General features: G+C 38.5%; 1 protein-coding gene across 1 annotated transcript in view; it reads left to right on the plus strand.

Annotated features, from left to right (window-relative positions):
* The window catches only part of GALNTL6 (polypeptide N-acetylgalactosaminyltransferase like 6), a 943,544-nt gene that overhangs the window by 496,486 nt on the left and 427,302 nt on the right, over window positions 1-19,756 (plus strand). Inside the window, exon 6 of the mRNA XM_084626308.1 lies at window positions 5,828-5,994. Coding sequence (XP_084482434.1) covers window positions 5,828-5,994 — 167 coding nt within the window. The remainder of the gene's footprint in view (window positions 1-5,827; window positions 5,995-19,756) is intronic.

Genomic DNA, 19,756 nt, shown 5'->3' on the forward strand with positions numbered 1-19,756 from the left:
ATCCTCATTTTCTCCTAGCCACCCTTCCCTGAGCTGGCTCCTGTCCCCTCTCCCTGTAAGCACCTTCAACCCCCATCCCCACTTCTGCACACTTCCAACCTCTGACTCATTGCAACCCTCCTCCTATTCTTCCTCTTTTTTCCCTCACCACTCTGCATTCAAATCAGTCTGCATCCGGTTTCTCTTCTCTGCTGCCTTGCTGGAAGTAATGGGAGGTTGAGAGCACAAGACAGGCAGTGTCCCTGGTATATCTTACTGTGAGACTATGGATCCTAGTTGCCAGATGCTGCAGTTTCAGGGAAAGTCCATCTTGGGGCAGTTAGAATCTTCAGAGACTTTAGCTGCCAAACTCTAAAAAGTCTGTATTGAGCATATATGAACTGTGATTTTTTTTTTTCAGAAACTCATAACTTGGCCAAATTTGGGTGAATTTTCACAGAGATGGCAAAAGGCACATCCCAGATAGAAAGAAACCCCCTCTGACAAATGTCAAGGCCCTGCTCCAATGTATGGAGGCATTAGAGCTTCCCAACAAAGAAGTTGTAATAATTTTTTAACCTGGGTAAAACTTAAATATAGCTGGCCAGGAACTGGATTTTTGTGAGAAATTCCATGATTTCATTTTTTTCTACTCCAAAACAGAACAAAACCAAAAAAATTGAAAATTTCTCACAAAACAAAATTCCTTTCCCTCCCCCAAAAATGGTTTCAGGTTGAGTGAAACATTTTGATATTTTGTTTCAATAAAATCAAAATGTTCCCATTGACTGATTTTATATCTATAAAATTAAAAATTGAATAAAAAGTCATTGCAAAATGGAAAATTGAAAAGTCCCTGTTTTTTCCAAATGACATTTAATTGAAATTTACATGGTTTTCGCATAACATTTAGTTTTGGATTAACTGGCATTTTCCAATGGAAAAAATTTCTGTCAGAAAATTTCCAAATAGTTGAATATTTTCCCTTATCCAATTCTCGGAAATAGTTGAATCACTTTAGATGCAACTTTATATACAGATATAGATATAGATATATCATACTCCTGGGGGAATTCTGCACCACTGCGCAATGTGGAATTTTGCAGAAATTAATGTGCGCTCAGAATTTCCTTTCCCCCCACAGAAATGAGCTGCAGTGCTGCTAGCCATCACTAGGGTCTGCTGGACCCTGAAGAGCCCAGCTTGCACATCGAAGACACAGAGGGAGGGAGGGAGGGAAGGAGAGGGAGGTAGATGGTTCCTGGCAGCTGGAGTTCCCAGTATGCCCTGAGGGAAGGAGAGGGCAGAACGCAGGGAACTCCATGCAAGCCTGGGACCGAGCATCAGGCTGTTTCTCCCTCTGGATCCCTGGGCTCTGGGGGTGGAGGGGGACAGGTGTCTGGGAAAGAGGGAGCCCCTCAGCTAGGACTGGGGGGAGACGGGGTGCAGGTATCTGGGCTGGGGGGCCTGCGGCTGGGTTTGGAGGGATGTGCGGGTACCTGGGCTGGGGGAGCCCCCACAATTGGGCTCTGGGGAGGAGACAGTTAGGGTGAGCTGGGGGGCTCCTGAAGGTGGGCTTTGGGGGGGTGACTTCCTAGCTGGGCTCTGGGGGGGCGAGGCAGCAGAGAAACAGGAACTGGGTTCTCATAGGGGTTTCTTTAACACTGTACTCTGGGGAAATTTGTGTGTGTGTCTGTATTGTTACAGACATACTTGCTGGCAGGTATTTTGAAATAAATTACCAAAATAATTGAAGCTGGCATGATTATGTAGTGTTATTTTGACAAATAACATTTGCAGAATTTTGCAGAATTTTAAAATATTGTTTGCAGAATTTTTAATTATTTGGCATAGCATTTTTAATTTTTTGGCACAGAATGCCCCCCAGAGTAATATCAGTTGGAGGCAGACACTTAGCATGGAAAATTTCAACTCAAACTGTTAAAGATTAGCAAAATTATAAGCAGTTGTAAGCCAGGTCTTAAAATGAGAAGTATTGGGCAACCTTAAGTATAATACCACTTATAACTAGGTGAAAGTTCCAAGTCCCACCAAAATACTGGTCAGACCCATATAGTGAGAGAACCTGGTCTATATATGTAACTCTGCTTCCCTCTGGACAACAGCTTCCAGGATTCTCACTCATTCACTCACCCTTCTCTCTGCAGAGTGTGGGGCTTGAATGATGAAGTGATATGTAGGGAGTCATCAAAGGAGTACTCATTTGTCCTGCATCTAGTCCTTGTTCAGGAATGATTTAGATGCTCTTGTATCCATTTCAACTAAACCCTGGCCTTGTATTTTTATGTGTAATTAAAGATTAGGGGGTTCTTTCATCCTGAAGCTGAAACATGATCAACAGGGCAGACCCCTGAAGCAATCTACAGATGTCTGAGGATCAAAAATCTTCAGAGGTAGGAAAGCTTCCGAAATGATTTATGCTGGAGGCATGAGACGCAGGAGTAAGCCTCCTGCATCAGGATGTAAATTTTCATAGGTCCAAAGAAGCACATGGAACTATGATAATTCTTACCAGCTGATATGCCCTGATATCTTCAGATAAGTAGAATTACAGGTAATTTAGTCTTTTAAAAATAACTAGATTATGTAGACATGAAGAAAAGCAGACTGTTAGGGGCTGGAAACTTTTAATGATGGACACTAAACATATGAAACTTCATATTTTCTCTTTCAGATTAGAAGACAGCACACATTTTTCTAAGAACTCTTTGAATGTAAAGCTTTAAGTATATTTTCCTTATATCATGATCAGTTAACATAACCTCTTGTTTTCATGAACAAAAACTAATGCCAGTGATAGGCCACCTGTCAAGGCTGAATCCCCACTCTGGCACTTTGAGTACAGAAGCTGAGAGCCCACAAGGATTTTTAAAACTAATACTCGCCACTTCAGGCTTGTATTAAACTCCCAAGGTTATAACTTTTCTCTGACCTTGGCTTGGTAAACGCTGCCACCACCCAAATGCAAAAAAACCCCTTGGACCCAGGAAGGAGCACTTGGGAATTCCTCCCTGTGGGGTACCCTCAAGCCCTTTTACCCCCGCCCCCTTCCAGGGAAGAGCTGAGAAAGAAAACAAAGGAAATTAGATGTTGCTACCAGCTAATCAAACATTCACAAACCTCTTAGGACACCAAAAATCCAATCCTGTTCTTAAAGGTAAATTTTATTAAACACAAAAAGGAAACAAAAATACATCTGGAACTTAGATTTTTGCTAGATTTTGAAAGAGCAGTTCCAAAAATTACGCACTCAAAATAGCTTTCTTGGGGGTTTAGCTTAAAGGTTACAAGCAACCAAAAAGCATCTGGGGTTAGCCCAGAGGAGATTCACATGCCAAAATAAAGAAATAAACCTGATCACATCTATCTAAACATTCCTAATTTACTTACATATTTGGGAGATTTCAAATAAGTAATTCTAGGTATGATCTGACGATCATTCCTGGCTTAAAGCTTTGTACAGCATTCCTGCTGCCCTCTGTTCCCCTCTTTTCTGGAGAGACACAACAGACACAAGGGAATGCTTCTTTCCAAATTTAAAAAAGTTCTAGCCCTTTACAGGTAAAGCAAGCAGAGTACAGACACCAAGAGGGATTTTACAGCTAACTGGCTGGCTGGGTGTCCATAAAAGGGAGCTACCCCCTCTTCATTTATCACACCATTTGTTCTGAGGATTAAGCTTCCCAATGCCACAACCATGGCACGGATATTTTTATTTATTATTGGTGTTCTTCACCGTAGTGTCTGTAGCTATAGAATTTACTGCTGCTCCATTCCAATTTCTTTCTCCTCCAGTGAAGTGGGGGTTGTGCAGAAAAAGGAGTACTTGTCTCAGTTTATATGGCAATGAAGAAATTAAGAGCTGGCTGTACCTTGCTAACAGTTAAGAGTGCTTCTCAATGTCACGGATACTTGTGAGGAGAATGTGATAATGAAAGTTGTGCCTCGCATCTGTTCCCAAGACTGTTGAGTTTTTAATTAATGTTTCCTGGAAAATATAAGACCAAAACCAAGTTTCATTATATTGTTCAAAGAACACTAATAGAGTCTCTTCTGCAATTACTACTGATGTAAGGATAAGGTTAAACAGAAATTAAAAGGAACAACAGTCACAAGAATGACATGCTTGCAAGCTGCATGGCAACTTTAAAAAAATACCACAATAGAAGCTCAAACTAAATGTGTATCCCATTTTTTTTTAAAAAAAGGAAGAGTACCAAAACAATGCCACCATAGCTAACCAGCAGAGTAAAAGAGGCCATTAGAGACCAAAATACATCTTTCAAAAATTGGAAGTCAAATCCTACTCAGGAAAATAGAAAGGCACATAAACTCTGGTAAGTCAAGTATAAACATGTAATTAGGCAGGCCACAAAGAATTTGAAGAGCAACTAATGGAAGCAAAAACCAACAGCAATTTTTTTTTAACTACAACAGACCCAGAAGCCTGCCAAACAATCCGTGGGGCTACTTGTGGGGCTCACAGAGCACTCAAGGAAAATAAGGCTGTTGCAAAGAATATATTTAGCTTCTCCGCCTCTCTCTTCACTACGAAGAATGTGAGGGAGATTCTCATATCTGAGCCATTCTTTTTAGGTGACAAATCTGAGGAACTGCCCCAGATTGAAGTATCAATAGAGGATGTTTTGGGAACAAACTGATAAATTAAACAGTAATAATCACTGGGACCAGAGGGTATTGACCCAAGAATTCTGTGTGAGGGGATGAATCAGGTACCATACTTATACAATCTTTGGCTTCTTTGCTGCACTGGATAAGAAGGCATGCCAACTATGATCTGAACATCCATTAGGGACTGGGCTGAGGTCACCAACTCTTTCCCATGGGTTACTAAAAAGATATGGGATCATAATGACTTTGCATCACTGTTGACTGGAGCTGATTTTGAAATACTGACCTTGAGATAAAAGGCTCTATAGCCCACTAAATGCAGTGTAGCTATCCATGCCAGACGTTATTTGGTTTGAAAGTTTACCTCAGAATTAAGGAGCTTTGAGACATTGTTGCAAAATGATGAGCTTTTAAGTATGTCTTTTACTGGATGGCATTATATAAATGCAGTTGTTGATTAACAGTTCTGAAATACCTTTGTCTTGAAGTTAGCTGCAAAAGATTAGTGTTGATATCCAGAGACATATTTTTTATAGCACAGTGGCATCCATTGTATTGAATATTTAGATGTAGAGCTGGAGTTGTACTTGCGTAAGTCTTTGTTTGAATATATACCATCTAGTAAAATAACTTTTCATTGTCTACCAGTTTTGCCTTTTTGAGTAAAGAACTAATTTTACAATTCTTCCCTTTGAATAATAAAGGGATCATTCAAATTCTGCTTTTCATATGATATTCCAAAAATATTTTGAGTAAATATATCCGTGTAAAGAGAAATAGTATATAGAATGCACATCCTCCAATAGTTACTCAGGAAAAATTCCCACTGAAGCCAGATAATCTAGTTCTGAGTTTACATCAGCATTTCACTATTGTACCTTCAAAATTTTCTAATTTAAAGTGTTATATTTGTAAAATCCTTGCTATTGAGTACTTGAATAAAAAAGGACCCAGTAGTTATTGAATATTAGTTTCGTGGCAGGTACTGTTTAGGTAGTTAATGCTACTTAATTAAATACATAATTTAGTTAGTGATGTGATTGATTGAAGAGTTAAAGACACTGTTTGGATATACTGAGTCATTTCACACCAGAAAATGTGATGGCTGAAGAGAGCAAACAGTTGAGTTGTATATACGAAGTCCATTCTACTCTTCTGTGTTCTTATACACCTCCTTTTTTTTTCCCCTTCTCAGCTGTAAGCACAAGGTATACTTGGAAAAGCTGCCAAATACTAGCATAATTATCCCATTTCATAACGAAGGATGGACTTCACTCTTGCGAACCATATACAGCATTATCAACCGGACTCCAGACATCCTTATAGCTGAAATCATTCTTGTGGATGACTTCAGTGACAGAGGTAAGGTCCAGTGGGTAAGATTGTGACTATGTAGAAATTAAAGGAGAGGAAAATATAAAGAAACAAAATCTGTTTGACCAGTTGTACCCAGAAAAGATTAGTTTAGTTGTTATAGTTTGCTCATGCATTGAGCACTGTTTGTTTAGTTAGGTTTTCATGGATAGCTTGTGTGTTACTATGGATGAAGGGTGAAATATATATTAGATTAAGAAGAAGAAGAAAAAGATAAAAGTTCTCTCATGCCTTCCCACTAATAAAATGTTCAAATTGGTGTATCTTTCTGAAATGCTGCAAATTGTAATGTTGTAAACATCTTTTTTTCTCTAGGCTTTATTCTCTCCAGTAAAAACCTATTAACTTTCACCTTTTGGATGTGACTTGACAGATTTCTTAACTTATGTTTATTGCATGAGGCAGCTCCATTTAACTGTACAAAATAGCCATACCGAAGAATGACAATATATTTTTTTCCAAATATTAGTCTTTTGACTAGAAAGGGATAATTGCTTCAGAACATGAGTTAGTTGAAATTTCTAGAAGTCTGGATACAGTAAAACTAAAAAATCTCCTTTTTTGTTTTGAAGCCTTAGCCTCTGAGTTGCTGAATGTGTTCGTCATCCTCCATCATTAGTTCTTGAATTCAATATCATGAAGTCCCTTCTCTTCTTGGTAAAATCCAACAATGGCAGCTTGAGATTTTGATAAAAAAATCAAATAATTATTTCTTTTCAAGTGTACATTATTTTTCTGATCCTAAATCTTGTAAACAACTTTGAATATTAAAACTATCAGTCGGTACTTGATTTAGGTGAACCTTTCTCTGAACTGCAATCCACCAAAGTTGTTGCTCATCTCCAAATGGATTGATATGTGGTATAAAGGGGAAACTGCATTCTTGGGTAGTTTTCTAGATAATTAGCTTTTGTCTCAGTATGGAATTTATCAGAGCAAATTTCTGACCTACAACTATGATGGCAGGAAGCCTTTAGGTGTCTGAGAAAAATGTTTGAGGACCATTGCTGTGACAGAGCATTTCTCAGCAAGATTTTTATTTCACAATAATATTTGGGGGTGGAGGGAATGGTGACACATGCATCTATCTTGGCTTCTCATCACTGTCATCTCTATTGCCATATAGATTTTGATGAACTGTCCTTCTACATATAATGTAGTTTAACTGTAATCATGAAGTAAGCAAGTGTAATGCTGGCTGCTCCCTACTTGATAGATTCTATACTATGACCAGAGTTTTCTGGGACAAGAATCATAAGGTAGCATTGCAATTTTTCGACAGGCAAGTGATTTTCCAGTAGTAAACAATTTGTAGAGACATCTGTAAGGAGAAGTCTTACTGGTTGTCTGAAAACATACTAGAAGTTAAAAAGAATAATTTTACTACAAGAGAACATTGTTACTGAGACCTTGTTCTCTCATAATCACTCATGACCATATATGTGTTGGGAATATGATTGTATATTAGTGGTGTTTTATGAAGGTTTTACTGACTATAAAAGTAGCTTTTATAATATTAAATGTTATTGGTCTACCAGGTTTAAATCTACCTCCTGGTTACGAGAGAGAGTCAGTTACAATTAATCAAAGAATCTTGTCTCTCTTTTAGCAGTTTTCAGTGTGTTGGTTTGTTTCTAGTGAGGGCCCTCTCCTGTAAGCAAGACCTCTCTTTACCAGGGTGAAAATATTTTGTGTGAATAAGTGTCACCTCATTTCAACTTTTAGAGTACATTTTCAAAACATTGTGCAAAGTTTTAGCCAAACTCTATGGGAGTCACAAAGTTCAAAACGGCATGCAGCTTTGAGAAAGTCTTAACCCAACAAGACATTTGTTGTTAATACAGGGATAAAGATAAGGCTTCTGAAAGAGACAGTACAAGACTGTGTCCTTCTGAAAAATAAATACTAGTTTAAAGAAATTACTTGCCAAACCTCTGTTCCTACCTCAAAGATGCTTGACACTAAAATAGTGTTTAAAAAAAAAATCTTCCAGTGCAAAATGCTGATTCAATAGTATCTAAACATTTCATGGAAACTTGAATTGCTGTGGGGGCTCTCCAGCTCCATAATAGTAGAAATACCTTATCTGTAATTAGTAAAATCCCTTCTTCATCCTGTACGGGAACTTTTTGGAAGACTAGGAGAGGAAGCAAAGAAGGCATATCTAAAACAGTCTAGGGCTAATTAATCTCTTGGATACATGTGTTATTGAAATCCATGGGAATAGAGAGCAAATTGTTGTACTCTATCACCTCTGTGCTGGAGATGTTTTCACATGTGCTAGTGATGAATGTGTATCCATTAGTGTCATTGTCCTTTTTCCTAATAAGTGCCATATTGTGGGTGCCTGATTTATTCTAGTTCCTCTTGTTCTGGACCCAGTTATATTGTTTAAATAATGTTACATTTGTGCCATGGTATTCAACTGAAAAGCGTGAATTAGTGCACTCTGCCATTAAAGTTTTTATGTGGTTCAGGATGGGAGTAGGTTCATTTAAACTGTACTTATCCCTTCCAAATTATTTTAAAACTGATGGTAGGTGTCTAGCATTCCCTCACAGGTCCCTTTATTAATCAACTCTTCTTCAAAACACTGTTGAGGAGAGATTACTAAGCGACAGACAAACTAGTTGGAAATACAATTATTTAGAAAAGTGGAGAACACTTAACTTCACAGGACTGTAAAAATAGATGAAGGAATGTCAGTTCTTTTCTTATTTTATATTCTTACCTAATGCTAACACTGAAGTGCATATAAAGAGTCTTAAATGACAGACAGCAAAAATGTTTTAGTACATAGCATACCACTGAGCATTTGGCTAGACTATTTATGAAAAGTTGTTTGTGTGCCTTGATTTTATTCACATTTATTCCTTCAGCTTTAGCTATCAATACCAAAACCTTTGGTTTGTTCATGCATAACATTAGCAATAAATTATGACATTTAGATGATATAAAACTGGAAGAATGACTATACCTTTTAAATTTTGATATAACCAAATCTAGGGAGCTGGTATAAAAAAGGAAGCTAAACAAACGTTATAAAATATTGCCATGCAATATTTATTTATGAAAAGATTCAGTATTTGATGACTGTGTGAATGAAAGAAGCTCTCACAATCCGGAGGCAGAAATCTACATTTTGGTATATCTCAGAAGTCACAGTATCTTAAAAAGCCTTTTTTTCATATATTTCCTATTACATCTGAAGAAATCAAAGAAAAATGTATTGATGTATTTAGTAGAAATAGTTCTTTTCTCTGGTTGTCTTAACAACAATGCGGTAAAAAAAGAGATGTGAAACTTTAGGTGAGCCATAGTGTTTTATATGATCATAACAAGAATGTAAAACATAGTGTGTTGTCAAGGTCAAAGAGAAATGAGCCTGAGTCTTAAAAGAACGTAAGTAAAGGGGTGATCGGGGCGGGGGAGGGGGGGGAGAGAGAAATTCAAAATACAAATACAAAACATAAAAAAGAATATACTGTCATTTAACAAGCTCTATAAGAGACAAGTGTTTTATTTCCATGGCATGATTTGTCTGAAAAGGCACTAACTTGGGAGCTAATAGTACTAGATTACAGCAGACCTCTAGAATCAGGGGGTTTGCTTCTCTTCTCCTAATGAGCTGAAGTCTGTTCTCTCAGTTAGAAAACTGCACTGATTTCTGTTTAACTGTGTTCCAGCTCTGTGTCATTGTACGACTTATACTTCTAAAATATATATATGATCATTTTTCTGTAAAGCCCTCTTCTAATTAAGACCTTTATCAGCTGTAAAATCATTTGGTGATGCACAATATTTTCTTCCAAATTGTTTTACTGTATTTTTGCCATATAAAGTTGCTGTCTACTGAAAGCTAGAAAACAGCTTTCATATAAGCTTTCATAAGATTTCATTAAATCTTACATATGTAAAAGAATGCAAAAGAGATCTAATTCTAATTTTGTTCAGAAGAAATGTGAAACATCTTTGAAAATCTTCGGGTGAAGAATATTCCAGTACCTGATCCATGCAAGCCCTCTTTTTGCATATAGTGCAAGCAAGCCTCTTCAAGTTATACATCCAGGAGTTCAAAAATAGTCTAGATCAGTGGTGGGCAACCTTCAGCCCACAGGACGCACGCGGCCCGTCAGAGTAATCCGCTGGCAGGCCATGAGAAATTTTGTTTACATTGAGCACCCTTAGGTATGGCCGCCCGCAGCTCCCAGTGGCCGCGGTTTGCCGTTCCCAGCCAATGAGAGTTGCGGGAAGTGGTGGCCAGCACATCCCTGCGGCCTGCACTACTTCCTGCAGCTTCCATTGGCCGTGAATGGCAAACTGCAGCCATTGGGAGCTGCGGGTGGCTATGTCTGCGTACGGTCAATGTAAACAAACTGTCTCACAGCCTGCCAGTGGATTATCCTGACAGGGCCGCAGGTTGCCCACCACTGCTATATGCAGTGCTCACCAGTGATTAAAAACTGGTATGTTATAGAAGGTGTAGTTTAGCATCTCACTGGCTCTTCACTGTATTCCCCTTGGGGAATACTTCACACATTCTTCATTCATGTAGCTCCATGCCCAATTTTCCAGGGGTTTCTTGCCTGGTTTATTTAGTTGTTGGCTATTTTGTTTAGTTTCTAACTTTCCTTGGACAGGGACTATATCTTCCTCAGTGTCTGTAGAGAATCAAGAGCACCATCAATGTACAGATAATAATATCCAGCAGCAGCCAGTTTGGCCATATAGCACATGTCTGACTTTATTGCTTCATGCAAGATTGCAAATAGTGATTTGGCAAGGTTGTGGGCTGCCTGTTTTAAAAGCAAAGCAGTTGTAGTTCAGCGTCAGAACTGTATGTCTTTCTCAAGAATAATAAATTCAGTCTGTTTTATGGCAGATTAAATCCCATTTATTTTACTTGCAGAAGCTTTTTGAGTAGGATGTCACTTGTGACACCAGTTTATAGGTGCGTGGCTTCAGATGTTGGGCAGGCATAACTTTTAGCGATTGAATTAAGGCTATGTGCCCCACACTACAAGAAGGATGTGGAAAAATTGGAAAACATCCAACGGAGGGCAACAAAAATTATTAGGGGGCTGGAACGCATGACTTATGAGGAGAGGCTGAGGGAACTGGGATTGTTTAGTCTGCGGAAGAGAAGAATGAGGGGGGATTTGATAGCTGCTTTCAACTACCTGAAAGGGGGTTCCAAAGCGGATAAATCTAGACTGTTCTCAGTGGTAGCAGATGACAGAATGAGGAGTAATGGTCTCAAGTTGCAGTGGGGGAGGTTTAGGTTGGATGTTAGGAAAAACTTTTTCACTAGGAGGGTGGTGAAACACTGTAATGTGTTACCTAGGGAGGTGGTGGAATCACCTTCCTTAGAGGTTTTTAAGGTCAGGCTTGACAAAGCCCTGGCTGGGATGATTTAGTTGGGGATTGGTCCTGCTTTGAGCAGGGGGTTGGACTAGATGTCCTCCTGAGGTCCCTTCCAACCCTGATATTCTATGATTCTATGTTGCATGTTTAGCTATCTTGCCACAGGAAAACTTTGCAGTAGAAGGAGGTTTCTGATATTGTGAATGATCGCTATTCACAATAGGTTTCAGAGTAGCAGCCGTGTTCGTCTGTATTCGCAAAAAGAAAAGGAGTACTAGTGGCACTTTAGAGACTAACCAATTTATTTTAGCATAAGCTGTAGCTCACGAAAGCCTATGCTAAAATAAATTGGTTAGTCTCTAATATACCACTAGTACTCCTTTTCTTTATTCACAGTAGGTGTTCTCGTATGTCAAAATACATAACTTCCCTTTTAAAAAAGGAAAGGGTCAGTGAATAAGTAAGGGTGAACAAAGCAATATGTGGAATACCTGAGGCATATTAAAAGTAACGGATTCACGGGACTGGTCCCTCTCTTTGAGTCCTAGATTCACTACTTCTGCCTTCAGCTATCACTTTTATCCCACCTCTTTTGTATCTTTGTTTCATTTGCCCAAAAGTAATTTGGAGGGGTTTGTTTTTGGAGTTTCTTTGGTCAGTGCTTTAATAAAGCCATATTTGCCCAGCAGAGAGGCCAAAATCCTGACAGCATCTTGTAACTCACTCCAAATGAACTGCTAGCCAAAGGCAGCAAAGGAAGGATTAATATGAATTCCTGGATAAAAGCTGGCACTTCTTCTTAATCTTTTGGCCCTTTATTTCATTTAATTTCTGAAATGATTGAAATGGCTGTTTCCCTCTCAGTGAGGGACATGCTGTATATCGTGAGCTATAGCTAGAGCTGACATTTAAGCAATAACTCCTTTTCACACATGGCACTTATTTCTTCTCCATGACTCTAGCAAGTTGAGACAGTGCCATGGAGAGCACTGTAATGTCAATTGGAACAATAGTTTGCAACCAGTACAAGCATTGGGCCAGATCCTGAAATACATGGACGGGGGGGGGAGGGGAATTCATATTGATTTCAACAGAAGATGACTCTGAATCTATTGCTCTAAAAAAGGCTCGTGCTATTTCTCACCATGCCCATGTATAAGTGGGGGGTGCTGCCTCTATGGCATTTAATTTGCTCCTTAAGCCTCTGGAAACCTTTGTCAAAGAAAGCAAATGGCTCTAAGGTATGCAGCATACAGCGCAGGAAAGAGGTGAGCAGTGGAGGGGACATTCCACTTAGTGGGTCTGTTCCCTGCAGACCTATTGTGTTTCTGCCCAAAAATCTAGGCAGTAGTTAATGCAACTTGGAACAGTTTTAGTTCATCTCTGTTGTCTCTGTAGTTGCTACTAATAGTCCATAGAGGGACCTTACTAATAATAATCTGCCTCCGATAGGAGGCATGCTATTTGGGAAGGGAGGATACCAGTGAAACTACATAGATAGAGAGCTTGTCATAATAGGAATGCCAACTTTAGATCCTCAGGCTCTGTAGGATTGAATGGACTAGCCGCCAGCAAGCTGTATCCTAAAGCCTTTGCTCCCCAATCAAATTGACAAATCTCTCAATAAACACGATGCTGCTACTTACTCCAGCTACCGGAGCCAAATCATTTGGATTTGATGTGTAAGACAGTATTTGAATGCAAATTTCTATTGTGTTATAGCCATGTGTTTGTCTTCTTTGTATGGGAAAGCATCTTGAGGTTTTAGTCTGGTATGGGCCCCATTATACTAGGCATATAACTACACAGATGTACACTGAATAACAGTCCCTGCCCCGGTCCTGCAAAGGATTGCAAAATTTTAAAGTACAAATTTATATAATCTGAAACAATGTAATATTACTCCATGTTTTGTACGATGTGTTGAAAAATACTTACTTATATTAATTCCTTAGTGGCAGGTGGGCCTTCAAGCTGTTTAGCCTAGTGATCTAGTAGTAACATATTACTGCTTGCAAGATCCATGTTTGGCGCTTTAGAATGGCAGGAGATGCTACCTTACAGGAATGAGGCACTCTATCCGTGCAGATGGAAGCACTTGATTTCACTTTTGCAGCAGAGACCTCTAGAGCCATTCAAGGGAAAATATTGACTGACTCTAGAAGAAGGTCATACACAGTTCTTTTAAGCCAAAAGGATGCAGTCTTCCTGACACAAATTCGTGGGAAGAGAATAAAAGAGGAAAATAACAGGAAATGCTGTGAACTAATTCCTAGAGGTTTGTCATAAATATAAAGGGAAGGGTAAAACCCTTTGAAATCCCTCCTGGCCAGGGGAAAGCTCCTCTCACCTGTAAAGGGTTAAGAAGCTAAAGGTAACCTCGCTGGCACCTGACCAAAATGACCAATGAGGAGACAAGATACTTTCAAAAGCTGGGAGGAGGGAGAGAAACAAAGGGTTTGTGTGTCTGTCTGTAGTCGTCTTGGCCGGGGACAGAACAGGAATGGAGTCTTAGAACTTTTAGTAAGTAATCTAGCTAGGTATGTGTTAGATTATGATTTCTTTAAATGGCTGAGAAAAGAATTGTGCTGAATAGAATAACTATTTCTGTCTGTGTATCTTTTTTGTAACTTAAGGTTTTGCCTAGAGGGGTTCTCTATGTTTTTGAATCTAATTACCCTGTAAGATATCTACCATCCTGATTTTACAGGGGGGATTTCTTTATTTCTATTTACTTCTATTTTTTATTAAAAGTCTTCTTGTAAAACACTGAATGCTTTTTCATTGTTCTCAGATCCAAGGGTTTGGGTTTGTGGTCACCTATGCAAATTGGTGAGGCTTTTTATCCAACATTTCCCAGGAAAGGGGGGGTACAAGTGTTGGGAGGATTGTTCATTGTTCTTAAGATCCAAGGGTCTGGGTCTGTAGTCACCTAGGCAAATTGGTGAGGCTTTTTACCAAACCTTGTCCAGGAAGTGGGGTGCAGGGTTTTGGGAAGTATTTTGGGGGGAAGGACGCGTCCAAACAGCTCTTCCCCAGTAACCAGTATTAGTTTGGTGGTGGTAGCGGCCATTCCAAGGATAACGGGGGTAATATTTTGTACCTTGGGGAAGTTTTAACCTAAGCTGGTAAGGATAAGCTTAGGAGGTTTTTCATGCAGGTCCCCACATCTGTACCCTAGAGTTCAGAGTGGGGGAGGAACCTTGACAAGGTTTGATTGCCCAACCCAGGACATGGGGTTCAAATCACCCCTAAGTTTGGGATTATGAGTTATCTCTTGGGCCAAGCCCCCAAGTCTGGGGATATTCTGATTTCAATTAGATTACAAATCTAATTTTGCTATTAGGTCCATCTCTAGTTTAAATAACGTAGGTTATTTCTGCTAATGCTGCATTGCATAAGTGCATCATAAAAGGACATGTAAGCAGCAGTAGGAACAAAATGCTTTTGATTTCCATTCCAAGATTCCCAGTTGACAGAATATTCAGTTTTCCATTACTCTTTCCCTCCCTCATCCCCATTTTGATTATTTAATATTATATCCTTCTATTGTTGTTTTTTTTCCTGAAATGAAGCTTACAGCCTTTTGCTTTCAGCAAGTGAACCCACCCATATCAGTTTCATTACCAAGGCATTACTGCTTGGCAGAATGACTTGGTGTACCTGTGGGGAACAGGAGAGTTTTCCCAGCAACAGTAGTTGCACTCATTAGACTGATGGTCATCTTGAGAACATCTGCAGCCAATCTCAAAATGGATTTCATTCCCTACGGGGTAGAATATTGTCATGTTGGGACGCGGGAAAGAAGCAATTTCAAATAATTGAAATCACATAGTCCAGCTGCTTTGAACTGGTTGTGAGTGTGGCTGGAATAGGAGATGTAATTTTAAAGGGGAAGAAAAAGCAAAACTAGCCTTTATATGAGGTATCTCAAGCCCAACTCAGCTGTGTTATGAAAAGACCCATTCTTATTCCTTGCACAGTCCCATGCATAAGATGTTGCAAATGACAGGTAATTTTACTTCAAGAATTTGTAGAATCACAATTATGGAGGCTTTGTTTCCATGATCTTTGGATCTGAGAGTCTCTAGAGTAGTTCCATTGCCCAACCCTCTGAAATGTGTGAAGGGTACATTTCTGCTGGTGACTTCAGACTGCATTTCTCCCCAGTGTGAACATAAGGATTTTAAGGAGAATGTGAACAAGGTGGTGTTAACATGCTGCCAACTGGGGCTTCTTTATGTCTGCTTCCAAAAATGCACGCACACACATTAGTTGCACATGATCTCATTCTGACTTTTGAGATATCTGCTAAAGACTTAAGTGAGGATTCTGAACAATGTCTGTATGACTATTTTGTAATGTAAACCAAATTTGTAGTTATGAAATATCTCCCTATATATACTGTGAGAGTATATTTAACTCTTTTCTCATGTTGTAAATTATATTCACCCTACTTTTTTCTATTTCTTTTTTAAATTATTCAGTTACGGATCCTGAAATGCTCTTGTATGGGTGTTATGGAGTTAAAATAAGATTAGCTAAAGAGGAAATTATCCCCCAATTCTCCATGTGAAATATTTAGACTTGGATTTCATAAACAGCAGAGAAAATTGCTAAACCTGGGTGAACATTAATTTCTGCATTAGTTTCTCTCTCCAGCATCAGCTGTTTGCTTTACACTCCAAAGAAAATGATGATGACAGTACACTGAAACATCCAACAACCCAAAAATGGGCTTGAACAATTAACTCATGGTTACCGTCTTCAGCTGTCATCATTGCTGAAATATGAATAAATCAGAAATAGTCCAAAAGCTAGAAAACCTAGGGTATTTATAACAAAGCTCTCTTCATATTTTTGTATATTTTCATTTAGGATTTATGTTAAATTTGTTTTCAAGCTGTAAAATAAAATAAAGGTGATGTTTTAGCCCGCTTTAGCTGAAGCTGTGATATCTGATCTTGGAAATCACAGAAGCTTTCGATGGAGCTATCAGAGACTCAAAATCTGTTAACACCTGCAATTGGTGTGAGCAGAATGGTGGCCAATCCAATAAGCCTTGGGCCATATCAGTCTCAATTCATCCCCAGAATTGTCATGTTATATATGAGAAACTTGTCCCTGGTCATGTGGGGCAATACTCTGTCTGTTCATTTTTACTTATAATCAGGCTTTTGGCAGCTTCCAGATGTATTCCCTGTCTTACAATTTTCAGATTAAGTTTCTGATTTGATTTTTCTTCTTGGGTACTAAAATGTTGATCTGGGCCTCATTAATTATTGTGTTTAAAGTTACTGAGCATCTCTCTTTCTCTGTCTGCCTCTTCTCTCCCCCACCCGGCACACACCACACCACCTGAAAACTGAGTTATAGGCCCTGAAAAACAGACAGAACAAACACTCCACTCCCCACAAATATCACAGTGAATTTAGTAATAGAACAGACAACAGCACTGTATAATTCAGAATTAATTATTCTGCATTTCTGGCTAAATTAGTTATTTAAAAATGGGTGACACCATTCCTAGAACTGGTACAATTTATATGCTGTGAATAAATTATTCAACTGATTATCATATTTTTCTGTTGACTATCATTGTGAATGGATACCAATTTCTGCAAATGGATTAATTTTTTGTGAAACAGTTTGAATGAACAATTTTCATCCTTCTTCCTGGACATGTTCACTCTGGCTATTTGCTGGTTGGTAACTGAGGTGTGTAATTTGTCACCTAAGTCACATGGTATTGTTTCTGTTCCCTGATGGCATGAATGAAAATTTTAAAATTGAATAATAAACTAAGTATAGCAACTAATGCTAAATTTCTTGAGTAAATAATCGCTTAGATTAAAAATTTGTTCTTAGTATACTTTCTAGACCCATCTATACCTTCTTAACTGTGACTATACCTTCTTAACTGTGATAATCCTGCTATTCTAGTCCTGTGTATACATTGCCACTAATACTAAATACCATGAGGTTATTTTTATGTGTTTACTCAGCACCAACAAAGAAAGTGATAGGCACTTTACAGAAAGGTGAAAAGATTCCTGCCCCAGAGATACTACAATCTACCTCAAATTCGCATATACCTACTATTACTGTAATATCTGAGCACCTCACAATTTGTAATGTATTTTTCCTCAGAACATCCCTGAGAAGTAAGGTACCGGGGCATAGAAAGACTAACTGACTTTCCCATGGTCACACAGGAAGTCTGTGGCAGAGCAGAGACCTGACCACAGGTTTCCAGAGTTTGACTAGCCCTTGCCACGGGATCATCCTTCCTCTCCAATAGTCAAACTAGATGAAGTACAGATTCGGAAAGGATAGGATGTGAGGGAAAGCACCAATATGCAAAGAAGCAAATGGTGATGTTTAGAATGCACCTTGGTCTACATTTGTAAAATATACAGGAAAGATGTAGACAAACTGGAGAGAGTTCAGAGGAGAGCAACAAAAAATGATAAAAGGTTTAAAAAATATTACAGTGGGCATATTTAGTCTTGAGAAAAGGAAATTTAGGGGAGATCTGATATGTCTCCAAATAAAAGCTCTTGTTCACTTCGTTTGGCAGTGCATGTACATATAAGAAGATTGAATTTTCTATAAAGTGCAGAAACTTTCAGAAATGTCTCTCAATTTATTGTTCAAACCTTTTGCAGGCTGTTACTTAAACTTGTGTGTTTCATCACTAACCTACTACAAAATCTAAAGGTGGGGGGAGGTAGGTAATGTGTAGTAAATGCATGCCTCTAAGATTTTACATTTAACAGGGACAAAAGGTTTGTTCTGTCAAATTAATTTGGTAACCCTGACAATCTGAGACATTTTAAAGAACTTAAAAAGCTACAGTGACCTTGCTTTCTGAAGGCAATTTCTGATTCCATTAGGGCTTTGTTATGTCCTGATCCTGTCAAAAAAAAAAGAAAAAACAGGATTTTTTTTATATCTTAGTGTGAAAAAAGCTGTAATTCATCTACATTCATTTAATCTTGTTGTATGCCTGTGGAGAGCATTGCAATAGATAATTGGACAGCATTTGTTTTTGATGACTCTTCCCTAGCTAATAGACAGTTCCACCATATTTCTTTCTTTGCATAAATGAAGGTCATGTTGCCATCACTATCTCTTTTCTTTGGCATCTATATGTGTTTATGCAGATAGATTGTATTTTGTGCAGACAAAGACCAAAAAAGTACTTATGCATGTTTATTTACTGCTATGTGCTCCTTAGATGTACCATAAGAGACACTAACAATGTATGAAGTTGTCCTATTTACAAATCATCCCATATATTATCCAATATTATCATCTTGATAGGATTCAGGAGGAGAGAAATATTTTATGGCATTCAGGATTTTAAGAAATTATTTTGGTCTACTTTTTTTTTCAAACTATGCCCAAGTATCTTCCTGCTGCAGATGGGCAATTTAGGAAGTTTATAAATATGTGCATGCTTTAGCAATCTGTCAGACACAGTTTGTCCGGTTTTTAAAATGTTGCTGATTTGTGCAAAAAAATATGAGTAACTTGCTGCTAGAAATTGTACATGATTTATTTTAATAGGACTGGGTTAAATCAGAATTCCAAACCTGTGTGCAGGTCCAGACATAGTGGAAAGGCTATGGAGAAGAAGGAAGAGCAAGCATGGAGGAATAGAAGTGGGCCAGATTGTGGCTAGTGTACGCTGTGGGCCTTTTGAGACAAAACACCTTAGTTGGAAGGAAAAAAAAATCCTTTATCTTTTAAATAATGGCATATTCCTGCTGGTATTTTGGCTAATGCATATTGGGGCTGAATATTTTGTCCCACAGAAAAAAAAAATTCTGAATTTTCCTGAGGATACAGGCTGTGCACTTGAGCTGTACTATTTTGTCTCACAGTAAAGGGTGACTTTCATTCAACAGCAACTACAAAAAAAGAAAAGTGCCAAATTCAGTATTCAAGAACTTAACTTTAAAGAAAAGGATTGTGATCTGCAACCAAGGTGGTGTAGAACAGAATGTGTCTATCTCCAAAAATACATTTCACCCTTAATGAAAACCTGTGGATATATCATTTAAAACCTTGGGGGTTGGGGGGGAAATCGAGCCAGCATTACATCATTTGGCACAGGTAACCTGAAAATGCATAGCCACCTAACAGAAATAAAATCCTGCCTCATGCAGGATGCAAACTGAGAGTATTCTATCTAGTGTAGCAAACTCCCACATTTCAATATCTGTGATCCCTAGGGCTTTTTTTATTGCAAGGTCAGATCAGAGATGACACAATATGAATTGCTAATTATGTCCACAACATCTGCTTCTAATATGTACATTCTTTAAGGTGATGTTCATTCCTCGTAGCCTGCGGTTATATCCATTTTCAAAACATCAAA

This window comes from Lepidochelys olivacea (genome assembly GCF_965140295.1).
Source record: "Lepidochelys olivacea isolate rLepOli2 genome assembly, chromosome: 4".
NCBI classification, from domain to species: domain Eukaryota; kingdom Metazoa; phylum Chordata; order Testudines; family Cheloniidae; genus Lepidochelys; species Lepidochelys olivacea.